The following is a 21,076-nucleotide window of genomic DNA, read 5'->3' on the forward strand; positions in this document are numbered from 1 at the left end:
ATGGAAAAAGCCATTAAAGTCTTTCAATTGTACTGAGTTGAGGGCTGGAGACATGGTACAAGATTTTAGGAGCTTACCTTGTTTGCAGCTGTCTCTGGTTCAATCCCTGGCACCACAAATGGTTCCCTGATTACTGTCAGGAGTGATTCCTGAGAACAGGGTCAAGAGTAAATTCTGAGTATAGCCAAGTGTGGCCCCATCCCCCCTCTATTCCCCAAACATAATGGGGACCTTGACCTCTACCAGGAGACCCAGAGACCCATCCCAGGGCAATAGACACATCTCTAGATAGTTCTCTCAACCAAATGTCATGGGGCACTATCTAGGCCTGTTTGACCATGGCACAATATTCACTGACTGGTGTTTGCAAAGGCAAATCCCTCAGTAGCCAGGCAGTTCTGCTCATTGTTAGAGCTGCTGTTGAATACTCAAGACCACAAGTCTTTAGCTGTTGTTCAAACCTGCAGAAGTGATACCTGAGGGCAAAGCCAGAAAGTAACCTTGAGCACTGTTGGTTGAGAAAGAAAGAAAGAAAGAAAGAAAGAAAGAAAGAAAGAAAGAAAGAAAGAAAGAAAGAAAGAAAGAAAGAAAGAAAGAAAGAAAGAAAGGAAGGAAGGAAGGAAGGAAGGAAGGAAGGAAGGAAGGAAGGAAGGGAGGGAGGGAGGGAGGAAGGGAAGGAGGGAAGGAAGGGAGGAAGGAAGGAAGGAAGGAAGGAAGGAAGGAAGGAAGGAAGGAAGGAAGAAAGAAAGAAAGAAAGAAAGAAAGAAAGAAAGAAAGAAAGAAAGAAAGAAAGAAAGAAAGAAAGAAAGAGAGGGAGGGAGGGAGGGATGGAGGAAGGGAGGGATGGAGGAAGGGAGGAAGAAAGAAAGAAAGAAAGAAAGAAAGAAGAAAGAAAGAAGGAAGGAAGGAAGAAAGAAAAAAGGAAGGAAGGAAGAAGAAAGAAAAAAAGAAGGAAGGAAGGAAGAAAGGAAGGAGGGAAGACAGAAAGAAAGAAGTGTTGGAGAAATTCACCAGCACTGAAGAATGAAGAGAAAATCTGGGTGTAGCAAAATAAGGAAGGAAGGAAGAAAGAAAAGAAGGAAGGAAGAAGAAAGAATAAAGAAGTGTTGGATTAATTCACCAGCACTGAAGAATGAAGAGAAAATCTGGGTGTGGCAAAATAAGGAAGGAAGGAAGGAAGGAAGGAAGGAAGGAAGGAAGGAAGGAAGGAAGGAAGGAAGGAAGGAAGAAGAAAAAAGAAAGAAAGAAGTGTTGGAGAATTTCACCAGCACTGAAGAATGAAGAGAAAATCTGGGTGTGGAAAAAAAGAAAGAAAGAAAAAGAAAGAAAGAAAGAGAGAAAGAAAGAAAGAAAGAAAGAAAGAAAGAAAGAAAGAAAGAAAGAAAGAAAGAAAGAGAAAGAGAGAGAGAAGTGTTGGAGGAATCCAGCAGCCTGAAGAAGGAAGAGAAAATCTTTCTAAGAACCATGATGAAGACTTCAGGAGAATAACTATAGTGATGATGTTCACTGAAATGAAGAAATCAATTGGAGAGGAACAATAAGGACAGAGAAAGTACAAGAAAAATCCAGTCAGAGATCATTAAGCTAAGGAATACAGTAGCTATGCTAAAAAATACAAAGAGAAACTCAATAACACAATGACAGAAGCTGAAAATCAAATCAATGAGCTTGAAGAGAATAAAGAAAACCATAAAAAAGAAAAGAAACAGGGGAAGCAGAAAGATTTTTTTAAATGAAGTTAATAAAAGTGTTTTAAGGGATAAAATCAAGAGAAACGTCATTGGGGTTAGAGTGATAGTACAGCGGGCAGGGTGGCCAACTCAGGTTTGATCCCTGTCATCTGGCATGATCTTCTGAGCATTACTGAGAGTAATTCCTGAGTGTGGAGCCAAGAGTAATCCTGTAGCAACATTGGGTGTGGTCCAAAACAAAAACAATAAAAAGGAAAAACAACTTTGGCATTTTTTGGGGGGGAGAAACAAACCCAATGGTGCTCAGGGGTTACTCTTGACTCTGCGCTCAGAAATCACTCCTGGCTCAGGGATCAAACTCGCATCCATTCTGGGTCAGTTGCATGCGAGGAACATTGACATTTTTGAGGTTCTAGAAGGAAAGGAGGAAAGGAGCATAATCCTTAGTTGGAGAAACAATGGAGAAGTTGCCCTGCTATGGAAGGAAACACATACCCATATCCGGGTTCAGGAAAATCACGTTGTAGCTAAAGTGACAAAAAGTCAGGGGCTGGAGTGATACAGAGATTAGGGTGCTGGCTGTCTTGCAATCAGTTCACTAGAGTTCGATGTCTGGCATCCTATATGGTCCCACAAACTTGCCAGGAGTGATCCCTGAGTGTAGAACCAGTAGTAAACCTTGAACACTGTTGGGCCTGGCCAAAAACAAAACACAAAAAAGACAAAATCATGCCAGGGATGTACCTTAATAGTAGGACATGTGCTGCCTTCTTATGAGACCCTATCAGAAGAAGAAGGAGGACGAGGAGGAGGAGGAAGAGGAGGAGGAGAAAGAAGAAGAAGAAGAGGAGGAGGAGAATAAAAGAAGGAGAGAAGAATGTGGAGAAGAGGAAAAAAGAAGAATGAGGAGGAGAAGGAAGAATTATTAAAGCTAGAGATAGAATTCTGAAAGTAGCAAGAAAAATACAGAATAGTGTCTAAAGGATTACCTTTCCTGACTCCCCAACTCACAGGATATTTCTCAAGGATTTTAAAATATACAGATCAAAAGGTAAATAGTTTGATATGTCCAAAGTGTTGAATGGAAAAATTTTCTAACCAATAACATTCTATCTATTAGGTCATTACTCATATTTGTAGAATAACAATTTTTTATATAAACAATAATTAAAAAATTTTTTTTGGTTTTTGGGCCAGACCTAGTGACACTCAGGGGTTACTCCTGGCTATGCACTCAGAAATCACTCCTGGATTAGGGACCATATGGGATGCTGGAGGATCGAACCGCAGTTTGTCCTACGTTAGCGCATGCAAGGCAAATGCCCTACCACTTGCGCCACCGCTCCGGCCCAAATTAAAGGAATTCCCAAACATAAAACAGCTCAACAAGCTATTTTGAATACTCGAGGGTCTTCTACAAAAGAAAAAGAATCCCAAAATCCCAAAAGTAGTAAGATACCTAAAAACTATAAAATTTGGGAAAATAGATTTCATGTCTATCCATGTATAGGAAAATTTCATGACTTGATCTCTCCTGACGGCTGCCACTCTGTTCAACCGGCGGTTCTGAGGTCAATGTGGCAGGTAAAAAGCTAGCAGGCAGTCAGGCTTGTGAAAATATCAGCTTTATTCGGAGGACAACACTGAAGCCAAAAGCCTCAGCATCAGTTCCAGCCAAAAAGCCCCTCGCCTTCCACAGACCTTGCTTTTATCATCTAGAATCAGGTACCACCCAATGGTGGGAGCAGAATCAGGTACCATCCTAGGGCATAATCACCAATCAGGGTAGGGCCAGTAACATAATAATCCTATTGAAATGTTTACATACACAACATGACTAATCTTGGATAGACCACAATTTGATCCTCCGGCATCTTATATGGTCCCCCCAAGCCAGGAGAGATTTCTGAGCTCATAGCCAGGAGTAACCTGAGTGTCACTGGGTATGGCCCAAAAACAAAAAACAAAACAAAACAAAACAAAAATTAAGAAAGAGATCTAAACTATGATAAGAAAGTAATTTTTAAGATTACTGTGAGGAGGAAAGTATCTTACAGATACTATTTTTTAATTTGGGAAAATAATTTTTGGGTCTCTTAAGATGACTTAAGATTTACTTAATTTAAGACATAAAGTGGAATATAAGCTAGAACTTGAGATGTAAACTTTATAGTACTATATCTCACTGAATGATTGTTAAATCCTGTTGTTTTTTTTTTTAGTAATAGTGGTACAATTAAAAAGAAAAACCTAAAATAAAGGTCATGCCTCATTTTCCCCCATAAACATTTGGCAAATATCTGCAATGATTATGTAATAAAATATGATAACTTCAAAACAAAAAATATAGATGGAACAAAAAAGGGGAGATAGAAGGCAAATATCAAAGGAGAGGGGGAGAAAATAGAGACCAAATAAAGGAAAACAAACTATCACACTCGTGGGATATCAAAAGCATGCATGGTATGGTAATTACACCCAAAAAGCAATATATACAAAGGCCAGGAGGACTGGTTCATGGTAGGAAGCTTGCCACAATAGCAGACGAGTGCAATTAGGGCAAATAAGGGAAACCTGTGACAATGATAGTTGGAAATGATCACTCTGGACAAAAATGGGTGCAAAAAGAGATAAGTGATATGCATGATAGCATTTCAATAACAATATTGCAAATTGCAGTGTCTAAAAGAAAAAGAAGGAGGGAGGAGGTAGATAGGAAGAGAGGAAGGAGAGAAGAATAAAGGAAAAAAGAGAAAGAGAGAGTTAGAGAGAGAAGAAAAATATCTGCCAAAGAGGCAGAGGTGGGCCATGAGGCATGGAAGGGAAACCGGGGACATTGGTGGTGGGAAATTTGCACTGGTGAGGGGGTGGGTGTTGAAGCACTGAATTGTGTGACTGAAACTTAACCATAAACAACTTTGTAACTGTATCTCAAGCTGATTCAATTAAAAAAAAATTAGGGGGCCACACCTGGTGACACTCAGGCTATGCGCTCAGAAATCGCTCCTGGCTTGGGGGACCATATGGAACGCTGGGGATCTAACCAAGGTCTGTCCTGGGTCAGCTGCGTGCAAGGCAAACACTCTACCGTTGTGCTACCACTCTGGCCCCCCAAATAAAAAATGTTATTAAATTAAATTAAAATATTATTAAATTAAATTAAAATAAAACAAAGAAAAAATAAGAATAAAGTAAAATTTAAGAAAGAAAAACTGTAAAACAACCAGAATTCACACAGAAAAATGGAAATAATTCCTTTACATTCACTAAATGTCAATGACTGAACTCAATATGGTGGTCACCTCGCTTTCTGCTGCATACAGGAGATCCTACTTAAACTTCCATTATAAACATGAGTAAAAGTGATAAATATATGAGTAAAAGATCAACATATGAGTAAAAGTAATAAGCATCAGAGTAAAAGCACAAGGAAAATATCCAGACAGAGAAATTGTATCTAAACTGAAAAAGCGGAACTAGTCACACTCAGATTGAAAAAGAAAGATTTCAAGCTAAGAAAGGCGAAGAGAGATAGAGATAGATATTATGAGTACGAGATCACCACAATCAAATGAACATAACCTATGTGCACCAAATAAATGGACATTAACTATATAAAGCAGCTCCTTCAGGCCTGGAAAGAGATCTGCAAAAAAATACCATAGTGGAAGGAGACTTTGCTATCCCATTCTCAACAGTGGACATATCACCCAGACAGAAAATCAATAAGGAAGAAAACAAACTTAACTGAGGAGTTGGAAGAACAGGCCTTAAGGACCTTCCAGAACTCTTCACCTCTCGCAAACCAAATCCACCTTCTTGTCTCTTGCCTCAGGAATATCCTCTAGAAGAGTTAACATCCTAAAACAAAAACCCAGGGGTTCATAAAATAATGAAGATGGGAAATATAGCATTTTAAGTCTTATGATGGAGGTATTGATACAAGTATTTCAGCATCCAAAAGAGATATAAATCATTAATATCTTCAAATAAAAATTACCAGATAAATAGAAACAGGAAAATACAATCATACTATTCAGTGGTCCTCAAGCTTTTTAAACAGGGGGCCAGTTCACTGTCCCTCAGACTATAGTAAAAACAAAAGCTATGAACAAATTCCTTATGCACACTGTATATATCTTTTTTTATTTTTAATTTTTGTTGTTTTTTTGGCCACACCCATTTGATGCTCAGGGGTTACTCCTGGCTAAGTGCTCAGAAATTGCCCCTGGCTTGGGGGGGACCAAATGGGACACCGGGGGATTGAACTGTGATCCTTCCTTGGCTAGCGCTTGCAAAGCAGACACCTTACCTCTAGCGCCACCTTACTGGCCCCAAGCACCGTATATATCTTATTTTGAAGTGAAGAAACAAAAAGGAAACAAATACAATATGTGGCCCATGGGCCATAATTTGAGGACCACTGGTACTATTTAAAAATATTAATAAAAAATAGACTCATAGGAGCCAGAGTGATAGCATAGCAGTAGGGCATTTGCCTTGCATGCAGCTGACCCAGGATGAACCTGGGTTTGAACCCCAGTATCCTATATGGTCCCCCAATCCAGGAGTGATTTCTCAGTGCATAGCCAGGAGTAACTACTGAGTGTCACCAGGTATGGCCCCCAAACCAATAAATAAATAAATAAAATGGAATCATAAACAACATTGGGATAAAAGTTTTTATATGGCTCTGAGAGATAGCACAGCGGCTTTTGCCTTGCAAGCAGCCGGTCCAGGACCAAAGGTAGTTGGTTCGAATCCCGGTCTCCCATATGGTCCCCCCATGCCTGCCAGGAGCTATTTCTGGGCAGACAGCCAGGAGAAACCCCTGAAAACCACCGGGTGTGGCCCAAAAACCAAAAAAAAAAAAGTTTTTATATGGCAGGAAATGTACAGTTGTGAAGAGTGGTGTATATTATAGGGCTGCAACTCCCATGAACAATTTTGTAGCCACAGCACTTAAAGTAATTATATAAAAAATAAAGTTTTTAATAAGCATATTTCAGTTAACAGGCAGTTAAAGAGTGATTTGTGGTATTTTAGAATACCATGAGCATTTAAAGAGTGATATGTGGTATTTTAGAAGAGCATTGGAGGCCTGATAGGTTGTACAGGAGCTAAGGTACTTTATTGCCTTGCATGCAGCTGCAGAGGTGGCCACTGACACCACATGTCATCCTCCAACCACCACCAGGGGTCCCTCCTGAGTACAGAGCCAGTAATAGTCCTGGAGCATTGGGTATGACCCAATCACACTCTCCTCCATTAAAAATTGGCCTAGAGAGATTGTTCAAAAAATTGGTACACATACTTAGTGTATGAAAGCTATAGTACTATGCTTAGTATCCTTGATACCCTCTGATTCCCTAAGCAGTGCCAGGAATGACTCTCTAAGTTATGAGCCTTAAGTAACCCCTGGGTATTGTTCAGCATGGCTCCAAAACAAAGAAAAACAAAAACAAGAACAAAAACAAAACAATCCATCTTTATAAAAGTACAATGCCTAAATAAAATATTTATTGGGTGTCATTAACAACAAATTAATACATACAGATTAGTGACCTTGAAGGCATATAAGTATAAATTAACCAATATAAAAGAAAGAGAAAGAGACAAAAAGGGAAGAGAAAAAAGAAATCCATAAAATAAACAAATTAAAACAGTCTACTATGTATAAATGAAGTTCTAGAGGAAGATAGTAGAATATTTGAAGTAATGAAAAACAGTCTGATTCAATGAAACTTCAAAATCTACAGATCTAAGAAACTTAATAAATTGCAATGACAATAATAAGATAAAAACTTTTTCATCATATTTTTCAAGGAGACTCACAGCCAAATTGCTTAAAACTTTCCTCATAAAAGGGACTTTGCAGATCTGATTAAAATTAAACTCCCTGAGGTGGGGAGAGAGAGAAAGGGTGGGTGATAAGGGGAGAGAGACAGAGAGAGACATTGGAAGAGGAGGAGAAGGAGGAGGAGGAAGAAGAAGAAGAAAAAGAAGCAGAAGAAGAAGAAGAAGAAGAAGAAGAAAAGAAGAAGAAGAAGAAGAAGAAGAAGAAGAAAAGAAGAAGCAGAAAAAGAAGAAGAAAAGAAGAAGTAGAAGAAGAAGCAGAAGAAGAAAAGAAGAAGCAGCAGCAGCAGAAGAAGAAGAAGAAAAGAAGTAGAAGAAGAAGAAGAAGAAAAGAAGAAGCAGCAGCAGCAGCAGCAGCAGAAGAAGAAGAAGAAGAAGAAGAAGAAGAAGAAAAGAAGTAGAAGAAGAAGAAGAAGAAAAGAAGTAGAAGAAGAAGAAGAAGAAGAAGAAGAAGAAGAAGAAGAAGAAGAAGAAGAAGAAGAAGAAGAAAAGAAGAAGAGAGAGTTCTTTTTAATGATGCACATGGGTGCATATGGACACCTAAAAAGCAGAGAAACTTTCTCCACTGTAACCAAAAAGAGACATAATGGCAGAAGAAGGGTCCAAGAAAAATTTGCCTATACTGGCCTTGAAGATGAAACAAGTGACCACAAGCTGAGGTTTGACAAGGACTCCTCAAATTTAGAAGGAGTAGAATAATTATTGTCCCCTAGAGTCTTCAGAAGGGAACCCCGCTGTGACATGTGACTTAGGGCATTTGTGTTGTTTGAGGACTTCATTGGGGATCATTTTTTATAGTAGTCATAGGAATGAATGTCAGGGTGCTTACTGAGAAGATCAAATGAAGTAATTTAAGTTCTTCTGCATGAACCATAAAGACTTCAAGAGGGTATGTAAGAGATAATAGGAGTATAGTGGTGGAAGAGCTGAATTTAACCTCTGCTTGTTCCCTGTTCTCTCTCTCGAGGAACTATCCAAGGTATTTCTGTTACTGCTGATGCCAAGGGGTGCTTGACTCCTTCTCTGACCTCCCACCCCAATTCCCTTCCACCATGAAGGTTTGTTTCAAGCAAAGCAGCTGCAGAGCGAGGGTTAGTGAGGAACACAAGGTGCTGGCTCTCATTTTTTTTCCAACTGAATACAGCCACTTACGCCCTTCCTTTGTAAACATGGCTAATATGTAACTTCTCTTCATTTAATAAAGATCCAGAAAAATCTTGGGAAGATCCAGAAAAAGATCCAGAAAATCTTGGCAAGGAGTAAGGAAAATGGAAGAGAACTATGGAGATAAGCGGAGGAGGCATGAGCTTCTCCTTCAAATTGTTCGCAGTTCCAGAGAGACACAAAAGTAAGAAGAAAGACAATATACCTTATTTGTTATCATTTTTACTCTGTATTTAGAGGTGAGGGTATAAGCAAGCCTGCACATAAACAAGCAATTTGGATTCTTATATTGATCGTATGGGAAATGGAGAGGAAGATTAGATTTAAAAAAAAAATGGGTTGAGGAGTAAGATTTCTTAGAGGGTATAGACTAGACTTTTGTGTAGGTAAAATTAGGGCTTCAGAGATTTGATTTCTTGATCCTGCCTGTAAAGCCTTATAAGACAGATTTTTTTCTTTAAGACCTGGAGGATGGACCAGGCAGGGAAAAGGCTAGGAGAATGAGTGCAAGGAGATAAGGGGACGTGATAATGTTGAGAGCTAACCAGAGGGCAGATTGAAGACTGTGTAAGACTTGGAGAGAATTCAGTTTATTCTAACCAAAGAGGATTAGTTACAAACGCTCAAAACTTCCAGAGTGGAAATATTTGTGCTGATCCCTCCAAGATTTAATGGTTAACCAAACTATGCTATCAGCCTCCTCAAGGAATGTAGTCTTAGTATGGACTGTATCCATCAGCAGCAGACAGGAATTTTCTCTTCCCTGGGGATGCTAAAATAATCTGTATTTTCCAATTTCCACAGGCAGGTCACCTAGCTTGAAATCAGTCCCTCTTTCCTCATTTGTTCTGTTCTTCCTATAGGTCTTATTTGCAGTTTCTCAGAACTTTCTTCTGTTTGCTGGATGAGCTGCTGTCTGATATGTGAATCTTTGCATAGAGACAATTAGAGGTTTGGAAACAGGGGCTGGAGAGATAGCATGAAGGTAGGGCATTTGCCTTGCATGCAGGAGGATGGTGGTTCAAATCCCAACATCTCATATGGTCCCCCAAGCCTACCAGGAGTGATTTCTGAGCCTAGAGCCAGGAGTAATCCCTGAGCGCTGCCGGGTGTGACCAAAAACCAAAAAAATAAATAAATAAACAAACAAACAAATAAATAAATAAAAATAGACGTTTGGAAACAAAATCTGCTTATGATTATATATATATATATATATATTATTGCACTGAAGATTACTTTGAAGTTTCTCACCAAAGTGATTATGGTGGTACATTTCCCAAAAGGGGAACAGTAGAGAAGCTGCTTTCTGTCTGTTTCTGTCTGTCTGTCTGTCTGTCTGTGTCTCCCTCTCAAACCTAGCTGTGCTCTGAATTTACTCCTGTCTCTGTACTCAGAGATTATTCTTGTGGTGCTTGAGGGACCACATGAGGTGCTGGGATGGAACCCGGATCAGCTGTGTGCAAGGCAAATGCTTCACATGCTGAATTTTTCTCTCTGGCCTCCAATTTAAAGACATTTGGAGCTTTCAATGCTAATGGAGTCAACTGACTAATAAGAACTGATATGATTTGTGGGAGAGAATTTAAGTTAGATAGAAAAGAGGCCAGTGACTGTGGACAGCTTTTGAACATTCTTTTTCTTTTGCCCTGTGGGAGTCACAAATTCAACATGTCCAAAATAGAATTAATCATCTTTCCATCAGACCAGTTTTCTTCTTGACTTCCCCAGGTGTCTAAATGACATTAACCACTCCAAGTTACACCAATGCCAAACTCTTGTCCTCTTTGACACCTCCCTTTGTTCTTGACACAAGTTTCCTACAGAAAATTCTGAAAAACCCACGACAGCAAGGGGTATATAAGTGACAATTTCACTTATCGTGAAACTGATTTAGGGTGATGTTTAGTATATCATTCTGGTCATATTCCTATGCAAATATAAATTTAACTGCCTTAAGACATGAAATGAAGTCCTACTTCAGTTTTTAGAGTCACCCTTTTTGTTGAAGTATAATGTACACACAGAAATAGTCAGAAATTAGTGACTTTTCATCCACCAAATAAAAATTCTTTCTCAATATCTATTCCATTTTATAAGGTGGCAAGATATTTTATCATAATATGTATCACAATTTTTATTGTTTTCCTTTTTGTCACACCTGGCAAGGTTTAGGGGTTACTCCTGGTTCTGCACTTAGGAATTACTCCTGGCAGTACTGAGGGGACCATTATGGGATGCCAAAGATTGAATCCAGATTAGTCAATTGCAAGGAAAACACCCTATCGCTATACTATCTCTCCAGCCCCAGATATTCCACAATTAAGGTAAATAGCCCTGTGGAAGATTTATGTCTGTTTTCTTTTTCTTCCTTCCTTCCTTCCTTCCTTCCTTCCTTCCTTCCTTCCTTCCTTCCTTCCTTCCTTCCTTCCTTCCTTCCTTCCTTCCTTCCTTCCTTCCTTCCTCCCTCCCTCCCTCCCTCCCTCCCTCCCTCCCTCCCTCCCTCCCTCCCTCCTTCCTTCCTTCCTTCCTTCCTTCCTTCCTTCCTTCCTTCCTTCCTTCCTTCCTTCCTTCCTTCCTTCCTTCCTTCCTTCCTTCCTTCTCTCTTTCGCTCCTTCCTTCCTTCCTTCCTTCCTTCCTTCCTTCCTTCCTTCCTTCCTTCCTTCCTTCCTTCCTTCCTTCCTTCCTTCCTTCCTTCCTTCCTTCCTTCCTTCCTTCCTTCCTTTTTTTGTTTTTGGGCCACATTCGGCGGTGCTCAGGGGTTACTCCTGGCTGTCTGCTCAGAAATAGCTCCTGGCAGGCACAGGGGACCATATGGGACACCGGGATTAGAACCAACCACCTTAGGTCCTAGATTGGGTGCTTGCAAGGCAAAGGCCGCTGTGCTATCTCTCCAGGCCCTTATGTCTGTTTTCTAAATTTTTCCCCATCTCATCCTATGCAAAAATCAGTGTACCTTTATTTAACACTTTTATGCATGTTTCAAAATTTTCCTCAGGAAGAAACTACTAGTTGCAGAATTTGAGCGAGTCAAGAGCATATACATTTTTATTTAACTGATTATTTAATTTTGTTTTTAGGTCATCTCTGGTGGGGCTCAAGGCACCTGCCAAATGGTGTGCCAGAGATCTAACCCAGACTAGTTGAATGTGAGTTAGTACCTTACCTTCTGTACTACCTCTCTGGCCCAGCTTGTACATGTTAAAAGATGAACCTTTTATTTTTTTGTTGTTGTTTTTGTTTTGTTTTGGTCACACCCGGCCGAGCTCAGGGGTTACTCCTGGCTCAATGCTCAGAAATCGATTCTGGCAGGCTCAGGGGACTATATGGGATGCCAGGATTTGAACCACCATCCTTCTGTATGCAAGTCAAACAAACTGCCTCCATGCTATCTCTCCAACTCCGAGCCTTTTATTTTAAAATAAGTGTTTGAGGATAGGATAGGTATTAAGGCTCTTACTTTGTATGTAGCAACTCCCTATTTGGTTCCTGGTATCACATGCTACCTGATCATTGCCAGAGTGATCCCTTAGCACAGAGTCAGGGTTAATCCCTGAGAATAGTTGGATGTAATTCCAAAAAAAATAAAAACAAGAGTTACATTTACAGAAAAAATTAGAGTTACTATACAATTCCTATATAATACATATCTTATATAGCTCATTTTTTCTATTAACATCTCACACTAAAATGTATTTATCATAATTAATAATGCATTAATGTGGGACCAGAGAGATAGCATGAAGGTAAGGCATTTGCCTTGCATGCAGAAGGACGGTGGTTCGAATCCTGGCATCCCACATGGTCCCCCGAGCCTGCCAGGAGCGATTTCTGAGCCTAGAGCCAGGAGTAACCTCTGAGCAATGCTGGGTGGGTTCCAAAAACAAAAAACAACAACAAAAATAATGCATTGGGGCCGGAGAGATAGCATGGAGGTAAGGCGTTTGCCTTTCATGCAGGAGGTCATCGGTTCGAATCCCGGCGCCCCATATGGTCCCCTGTGCCTGCCAGGAGCAATTTCTGAGCCTGGAGCCAGGAATAACCCCTGAGCACTGCCAGGTGTGACCCAAAAACCAAAAAAAAAAAAAATAATGCATTAATGACATTATTCTAAATAACTTGTAATTTTATATTGATTTAGTTTTTTTTTTCTCTAGTCCCTTGCCTCTTTCAAGATGCTACATTACATTTAGTTAAATCTCCTTGGACTTCTCTTGGCTATAACTTCTTTCAGGTTACCTTGCCTGCCTTAGCCTTGAGGAATATTAGTCGGGTATTCTGTAGAGTGCCTCTATAAGGGGTTTGTTTTACCCCCCTTTTTATATGACTTATGGGTTTTTAAAATATAAATTCTTTACTTTATTATACCATAAAATACATAAAATACACAGTTACAAAGTTGTTCACGATTGGGTTTCAGTCTATTCACCAGGGCACATTTTCCACCATCAATGTCCCCAGTTTCCCTCCAGCTCTCTCCCTCTGTTCTCTCCCCTGCCTGCCTCTCTGGCAGACATTTTTCTTCTCTCAAGACTACAGGGTTTGAAAGAAAAAAAATCCCATGAAGATAAAATGCCAGCCTCATCCTTGTGTACCATTTATATCAACACTATTTTTTGTTTTTGAACCAAGCCTCACCCCTGGTGTCTAGGAGCTATTTCTGGCTCTGGGCTCAGGTGTGACCTCTGGCTGTGCATGGGGAACTATATATGATGCTAAGATTTTAACTGGAGTCAACAGCATACAAAGCGATCCCTTTCACCCACTTATCAACTCCATTTAATCACCTTCAGTGTTAACTTTCACCTCCTAGCTGAAACAAGTGACTGCCCAGTTTCTACACCATATATGAATTCACTCAAGAGGCATTGGGGGGGGGGGGAAGGAAATAGCTCAGTGTCCTAAGCCCCTGCCTTACAAGCACGTGTGGTAAATTCCATTCCAAACACAGCTGAGCTACATAAGCCCTGTGAATCCTGGCCACTTAGTTTTATGTGGCAGCCCTGATCAGCATAACATTTACAGAGGAAAGGGAAAAAAAGAGCAGCAATTCACTCCTTTTTCTTTTCTCTTTCTCCTTCCTTCCTTCCTTCCTTCCTTCCTTCCTTCCTTCCTTCCTTCCTTCCTTCCTTCCTTCCTTCCTTCCTTCCTTCCTCCCTCCCTCCCTCCCTCCCTCTCTCCCTCCCTCCTTCTTCCTCCCTCCCTCCTTTCTTTCTTCCTTCCTTCCTTCTTCGAAAGTTACTATGCACAGCCTACATTTAAAGAGTTAGGAGTTAAGGATAAGGGTGTGGTAGCAAACATTATTTGCAAGTCTTCTTCACCAGAGCTTTTTTTGGGGGGGGGGTGGTGGTGTTACACCTGGCAGCGCTCAGGGGTTACTCCTGGCTCTATGCTCAGAAATCGCTCCTGGCAGGCTCGGGGACCATATGGGATGCCGGGATTCGAACCACCGTCCTTCTGCATGCAAGGCAAACGTCCTATCTCCATGCTATTTCCCTGGCCCTTCTCCAGAGCTTTCTCTGCTTCCCATGTTATATGTATTTATATCAATGTTCATGTCGTTGGTTTATATTTTAGTATGCACTCACAGGTAACATTTTTTGAAGGTCACACCCAGCAGTGTCCAGGAATTATTCCTGACTCTGCACTCAGGAATCACTCCCAGCTGTATAGGGGACCATATGGAATGCCAGTTACGGAACCTAGGTTGATTTCATGCAAAGCAAGTGCCCTACCTGTTGCTCTGGCCCCACAGATAATTTTTTATTTATCATTTTTTATAATTCCTTTATTTAAACACCATGGTTACGAAATTGTTCATGATCAAGTTTCTGTCATAGAATGTACACCACCCAGTGCACTCTTCCCACCAACAATGTCCCTAGTGCCTCCTCTGCCTCTGAGGCAGGCATTTTATATTCTCTCTCTTTTTTTTTTACACTGTGGTTTGCACTACTGTTAATAAAGGGGTACTATGCATATCAATTTATCCTCTTTCATTACCCAGTTCTTATCCAGAGTGGTCATTTCCAACTGTCATGGCCACAGGGGCCACTTAACCCTAGCTGCACTCCTTGCTCTTTGTGGCAAGCTTCCTAAAACGGACTGGTCCTCCTGACCCTCACCTCTATTGTCTCTGAATATTAATACAATATTCAGATACACATTTTATACTTGGAATTATAACCCAATCCTACTTTGTATTCCAGTTCCAGGCATGCCTTAGTAGTACTTTCCCTACCAAGCATTCCCTCCAAAATGTTGTTCCCATCTTTCAAGAACCATTTCTTCTCCACTTCACAATCCCCTTAAAACACAACGTATGATCAAGAACTCAGCCGCGTAGCGTCCTATTATTTTCTAACCCCTCAAAATAGAACTAACAGCTCCAGTCCAGGCCCACCCCTACCTACTAACATCTCCTCCCACCTCCAGGCTCTCCTCCAGCTCCCGCTTCCGGTTTCTCCGTAACCCCGCCCCCAACCGGGCGGAAGTGGTGGGAAGAAGGCGGAAGTGGGAGAAAGAGGGCGGAAGCGCTGGCTCCACGCGGACCAATCGGATCATTCTCCAGGCCCAGGAAGCCCCGCCCACCCCAGATAAGCCCCGCTCCTCCGGCCCAAAGCGGAAATGAGATCAGAGTGGGAAACCCGGGCGGGGAGACTCGGGCCCCCAAAAGGGTTGCCGTCCGTCCGTCGGAGGTGGCTGCTGCCGCTGGTGAGGGTGGAATGAGTGGGCTGAGGTGGTCGGGGTACCAGGATGGCGCCGGATGGGATCGGGTGGGCTTCGGGCCACGGCTGAGCGATCCACCGGTGGGCACCGAGGGCGTGAGGGGCGAGGCTGGCGGGGCCTGCCTGGCTTTTCCCGGGCCCGTCTTCTCTGCATCCCGGGCAGCCTGGGGAGAGAGACACCAGCGTCCCCTGCTCTTCTTTTGGGGGGCTTGGTTTTCCCACGGGTGACAGCCTTACTTTGAGGGAGGAGGCGGTCAGGGCGTCCTAAGAAGCATGCTTAATTTTTTTCCCCTTCACCCATAGGTCATCCCCTGATCCTGGAGGGCTTTTGGGCCAGGTCTGCCCCACAAAGGTTCCCCCAAGTTTTCGGGGGGTAGTGAGGCAGTCTCCTGCCTTGACCCCACGCCTGCCCCCCTTTCTCCTCCCACCCTGACTCGTTTCTTTCCTCACTCCCATGTGGCCTGCTCGTTTTGGTCTGGGCTCAGAGCTTTGCTTGATTCTGGGGTGCACCCCAAGACCCAACTATTTGCAAGCCTGGTTTGGCCCCCAGAGGTTTGCTCCGAGCAAGCCCACTGGACCGCACCCCTGTAGGTGGCTGGTGCATCCTCTGCAAGTCGTGTCCCCCCTTTTTTTTTGCATATGGATTCTCGGTTTTAGGAAAATAGTTTTAGACAGGCACCCCAGGACCCAAATATTTGCAAGCCTGGTTGGCCTCTAGGGGATTGCTCGTGGGTGGCTGGTGCAACCTTTGCAAGTCGTGCCCTATTTAAAGAAAAAAAAATGTTTTTTTTTGCAAGCAGACCCTGGTTGTTAGGGAAATAGCTTTAGACAGGCCCAGCACACACTTGCTTCTTTCTTCTCTGTTTGGGTTTTAGGGGCAGAGGCTTCTCTCCTTAATACCTCTTCCTTCCTTTTGGCTTCTGAGTTTTTCCAATAACTAAACGTGGGTTCGGGTTTTCTGGCCCCGCACTTCTCACATCTAGAAAAGTTTAATAACAGTTGACGGTGTGGATGAGCTAGGTGGCCCAATGATACCTTTGGTTTGGTAGCAGACCAGCCCCAGGGTGTCTGTGTGTTCGCTAGCCTTTGATTTTTCCTTGGCATCAAGACAGCAGGAAAAAGGGGTTTTAGCAAATCTTTAGCAGGATGTGAAGTGCACGGGCGAGAGTGGCGCCACACAGTTTCTAAGCCCTAATTATGGTCTTGAAATATGCTGGGCTTAACTAGGGCCAGGAAAGAAGTACTACTTACATATGTACTTATTGAGGTGTTGTACAAATTCTACTTGACATTTCCCCCAAAAGGGGGAGTTTTGAATATTCTTCCTACTTAGGGTCTTCATTTGGAAGGTTTTGTGTCAAAGGAGGCCCCTTGAAGTGATGATTCTTTGAGGGGCGTGAATGGAAAATTGGAATTCTTTTTTGGAACATGCTGAGAAATCCCAAGAGTCCTTGATCCCTTTCATTTCAATTTTAGTTATATTCTGGTTTTGTGTGTGTCGTGTGTGTGTGTGTGTGTGTGTGTGTGTGTGTGTGTGTGTGTGTAAGAGAGAAAGACAGACAGATGGATTTTATGACTAAAGCACTTAATTAGAATGACCACTTAATTTTTTGAAGGCTGGGGAGGAGAGCCTAAATGTTGCTAATTATTAAAAATGTACAGAACATACTCTTTGGGCTCTTTAAATTTCAGCTGATGGTGGGATTGGAACTTCTTATTCCTTTTGGACACTTGGGCCTTACATGTTCTTGGCTCCCTAAAGCCTGTTGGAAGGTTGTGGCAGACAACAAGTTGTCTTTCTGTTCCTTGCCACAAGCCTTCTTATCTCTGGCCCTAGATCACAGAATAGTCCTTGGCCTGTGGCTCTGAAACTGTGTTTCCCTTTTGGATCTCACCATCAGGCCAGTTAGTGGCAAGTTTCATTGGGAGGGGGGTGTAGAAAAAGAATGGGAACAATTTGTACCCTGGGTTTGCTCTTTTTTTGGCGGGGGAGTTGTTGTTGGATATTTTTGGGTTTTGTTTGTTTGGGCCATGCTCAGAGGTTACTCCTGGCTCTGCACTCAGAAATCGCTCCTGCCAGGCTTGGGGGGACCATATGGGGTGCTGGGAATTGAACCCTGGTCCAACCTGGGTTGACAGCGTGCAAAGCAAAAACCCTACCACTGTGTTATCACTCCAGCCCCAATTTATTTCACTTGTCTGGTGAACATTTGTGTTTTTTGTCTAAAGAACATGCTGTACTTAATCAGGTCCAAACACCTATTTTGAATGGCTTTTGGTGCCACGGGATAGAACAGAGCTCAGGGGTTCTCAGAAATTGCACATGCTCTTACTTTTGTTGACTGGGTAGATTCTGCAGTGCCAACCCATTTTGTAAAAATTACTCGAAAGTGAGCCCGTTCACACTTTGTTTGCCTTTTTTTTTTCTTTTGGTGAACTTCCTTTCGGCAGATGTGGCCTCATGGATGAGCTGGTACATGACTTAGCCTCAGCCTTGGAGCAGACGTCGGAGCAGAATAAGATTGGCGAGCTGTGGGAGGAGATGGCCCTGAGTCCTCGGCAGCAGAGGCGGCAGCTTCGCAAGCGGAGAGGTCGGAAGCGCCGGTCCGACTTCACCCACCTGACCGAGCACACCTGCTGGTACAGCGAAGCCTCAGAGTCGAGCCTGGATGAGGCCATCAAGGACTGTCGAGAGGTGGCCCCCGTCACCAATTTCAGCGACTCGGATGACACGATGGTAGCCAAAAGGCACCCGGCTCTCAACGCCATTATCAAGAGTAAGCAACATTCTTGGCACGAGTCCGATTCCTTTACCGAAAATGCCCCCTGTCGACCCCTGCGCCGGCGGCGGAAGGTGAAGCGAGTGACGTCCGAGGTGGCCGCCAGCCTTCAGCAGAAGCTCAAGGTGTCTGATTGGAGCTATGAGAGGGGCTGCAGGTTCAAGTCTGCCAAGAAGCAGCGTCTGTCCCGCTGGAAGGAGAACACTCCCTGGACCTCCTCAGGCCACGGCTTGTGTGAATCAGCAGAGAATAGGACTTTCCTGAACAAGGCGGGAAGGAAAGAAAGGATGGAGTGTGAAGCTGATGAGCAAAAGCCGGGTTCTGATGAGAACATGTCCGAATGGTGAGATCTCCCTTACTGTAGAGCAAAGATTTTTTTTTTCTGGTGGTTATGTCCTAAGTACAGATTCAGGCCTCGTAGTTCCCCTTTATTTAACCAAGTAGATAATGGTGATCTCCACCCTTTTTCAGTACTTCCTCCTTCTCTTTCCCTGCCAGCAAGACTATCATTTGTTTTTAAACACTGCGTTAAAAACATGTACCTCAAGTGCATAACCAAAAATTTTATTTGAAAAAAAAAAAACAGATGGTGCTATTTATGCCACACGGTTTATACACGGATCCTGTTCTTTAGAATCAGCATCTCATTTGGCACAGGGGTGTATGTGTGTTCGTGTGTGCATGCGTGCCACGCATACGGTTTGTAAACGTTCACGGTAAGTGGCGTTCCCCCACTGTATGTAGGGCTGAGTGTGTGAATGTTCCTGGTATGTAAAGATTCTTGGTAAGTTGCCCTTTTCCATTAAGAATCATAACTTTAGATCCTTCTGGGTTGTAAGTCTGTTCTGTGCTTCTTACAGCTTGGCTGTATTTCGTTTATTTATTTATTTTTTATGGCTGACATTCACACACATGGGAGGTTTCAAAAATAACCATTAAGTCCAAATGTGATAAAGCCAGAAAAATTCATCTCGTAATGGGTACATTTAAAAATGTTAGTAGGTTCGGGGGGTGGGGGGGGAGTGTGTTTGTGTGTGTGTGTGTGTGTGTGTGTGTGTGTGTGTGTGTGTGTGTTTAAAGCTCAGACATGGGTCTGAAGCATTTTTTTTTTTTTTTTTTTTTGGGTCACACCTGGCGTCGTTCAGGAGTCACTTCTGACTCTGCTCAGAAGTTGCTCCTGGCAGGCTCTGGGGACCATATGGGATGCCAGGATTCGAACCAGGGCCATCCTTTGTTGGTCACATTGCAAGGCAAACGCCTTATCACTGTGCTATTGCTCCAGCCCCCTGGAAGCATTTTTAATGCTTATCTAACAAGGTGATAGGTGAGACATTTCATTCTGTGGTAACTGTTTCTCACTGAGGATATAACTAGCATTTTGGATAGGCTGTTCTTTGTAGTAAGGGATTGTCAATCTTTTCGCATCTATTTTGTCCCCCCTTCCCACTTTATTTTGGCAAGCTAAAATTCTTTATGGGTATCCATCCTATATGGGTTGAATGCTCATGTTTGAAAACAGTATATTCTACTTTTGTTACTATTAGCATTTATTAAGCACTAATGGTGCCTACTGTATTGTAGTACCACTTTTTGCATTTTACAGGAGAGGAAGCAGAGTCGAGAGCTTTAAAATCATCTACTCCAGGTCATTTATTGGTAGAACTTGGACTCAGACCTGACTTCAGGGCTTATACTTATCCTTCCCACACATTGCTGTCCTGTGAATTTACCTTTTCCATGTCACTCCTGTTTCATAACTTCTTTGATGTATTTCACCGATTTAATCCTACCCAGTTGGGGCAATGGTTTGTGTAGAATTAAATGAGGAGAGAGATGCAAAATGTTTTTATAAGGGCAGTAGTACAGTAGGTAAGATGCTTGCATTGCACATGGCCAATCAGGTTCAATCTCTAGCACCCTATATGGTCCTTCGAGCCCACTTAGAGTTCCTGAGCTCAGAAGCCAGAAGTGACCTCTGAGCATAGCTGGCTGTGGCCTCAAAACCAAAACCAAAACCAAAAACATAAAAACCTGGTTAAAACTCTTCTCACCCGTTGGGACTCTGGATAATTCTCATTTGTTCTTTGCTTTGTTCTATCTTTAGACTCTTAACAGAAAAGTGGGATTAACATCTTTTGCCCCTTTTGTTATTGGCACATCTTAAAAGTATAACTAGTATTAGATCTTTGACTTTTGATAAGAGTTTTTGATTTGGATATTATGCATCTTTCTGAATTTATCCTGTCAGTATTCCAACATTTTCATTAGTAGAAATACTTTTCAGAATCCTCTTGCTTACCCTTTTATAATCTGCTTGGAAGCCACAGTCTCTTTACCTATCAAAGTACAGGCATTTCATCGCCATATAGAGGATATTCAGAATACGTGATCCTCTTTGCACAATTATTGCCATGAAATTGATCATTAAGGTTGCTTAGCCTAGCAAATGGATATAGTTTTTCATTTAAAATGTTTAGGTTCAAAATCTATGTTTCAGGGTCAGGGAGTGAGTAGGATGTTTGCCTTGCACATGGCTGACCCAGGTTTGATTCCTGGCATTTCAGTCCCCCAAATCTGCCAAGAGTGATTTCTGAGCTCATAGCCAGGGCTAAAGTCTGAGCACTGCTTGGTGTTGCCAAAAACAACAACAACACCTCCCCCCAATCAAAATGTATGTTGCAGACAGAGCTTTATTTCTAAATTCCTGGAATTTACTTTGCTAACATGAATAGTTTTAAGTTAGCTGGCATTTTTTTTTTTTTTTTTTTGCATTGCTTGTCATTCTTCAATTCCACACCAACCAGTCCTCCAAGGGACTGGAAGCGGTTATATTTAATAGTTTCTTTTAACACCTGCA

The 21,076-nt window shown here is 42.2% G+C and overlaps 3 protein-coding genes across 3 annotated transcripts in view; 2 read left to right on the top strand and 1 right to left on the bottom strand.

Moving 5' to 3' along the window:
- The window catches only part of LOC126004088 (peroxiredoxin-1), a 1,184,503-nt gene that overhangs the window by 480,864 nt on the left and 682,563 nt on the right, over positions 1-21,076 (bottom strand). The gene's annotated exons all lie outside the window — the stretch shown is intronic.
- The window catches only part of VASH1 (vasohibin 1), a 967,981-nt gene that overhangs the window by 380,144 nt on the left and 566,761 nt on the right, over positions 1-21,076 (top strand). The gene's annotated exons all lie outside the window — the stretch shown is intronic.
- GPATCH2L (G-patch domain containing 2 like) overlaps positions 15,371-21,076 on the top strand; it is a 53,453-nt gene continuing 47,747 nt past the window's right edge. Inside the window, exons 1-2 of the mRNA XM_049770405.1 lie at positions 15,371-15,425; positions 17,891-18,562. Of these exons, the coding sequence (XP_049626362.1) occupies positions 17,901-18,562 (662 nt within the window). The 5' untranslated portion in view covers positions 15,371-15,425; positions 17,891-17,900. The remainder of the gene's footprint in view (positions 15,426-17,890; positions 18,563-21,076) is intronic.

This window comes from Suncus etruscus, chromosome 3 (genome assembly GCF_024139225.1).
Source record: "Suncus etruscus isolate mSunEtr1 chromosome 3, mSunEtr1.pri.cur, whole genome shotgun sequence".
NCBI lineage: Eukaryota > Metazoa > Chordata > Mammalia > Eulipotyphla > Soricidae > Suncus > Suncus etruscus.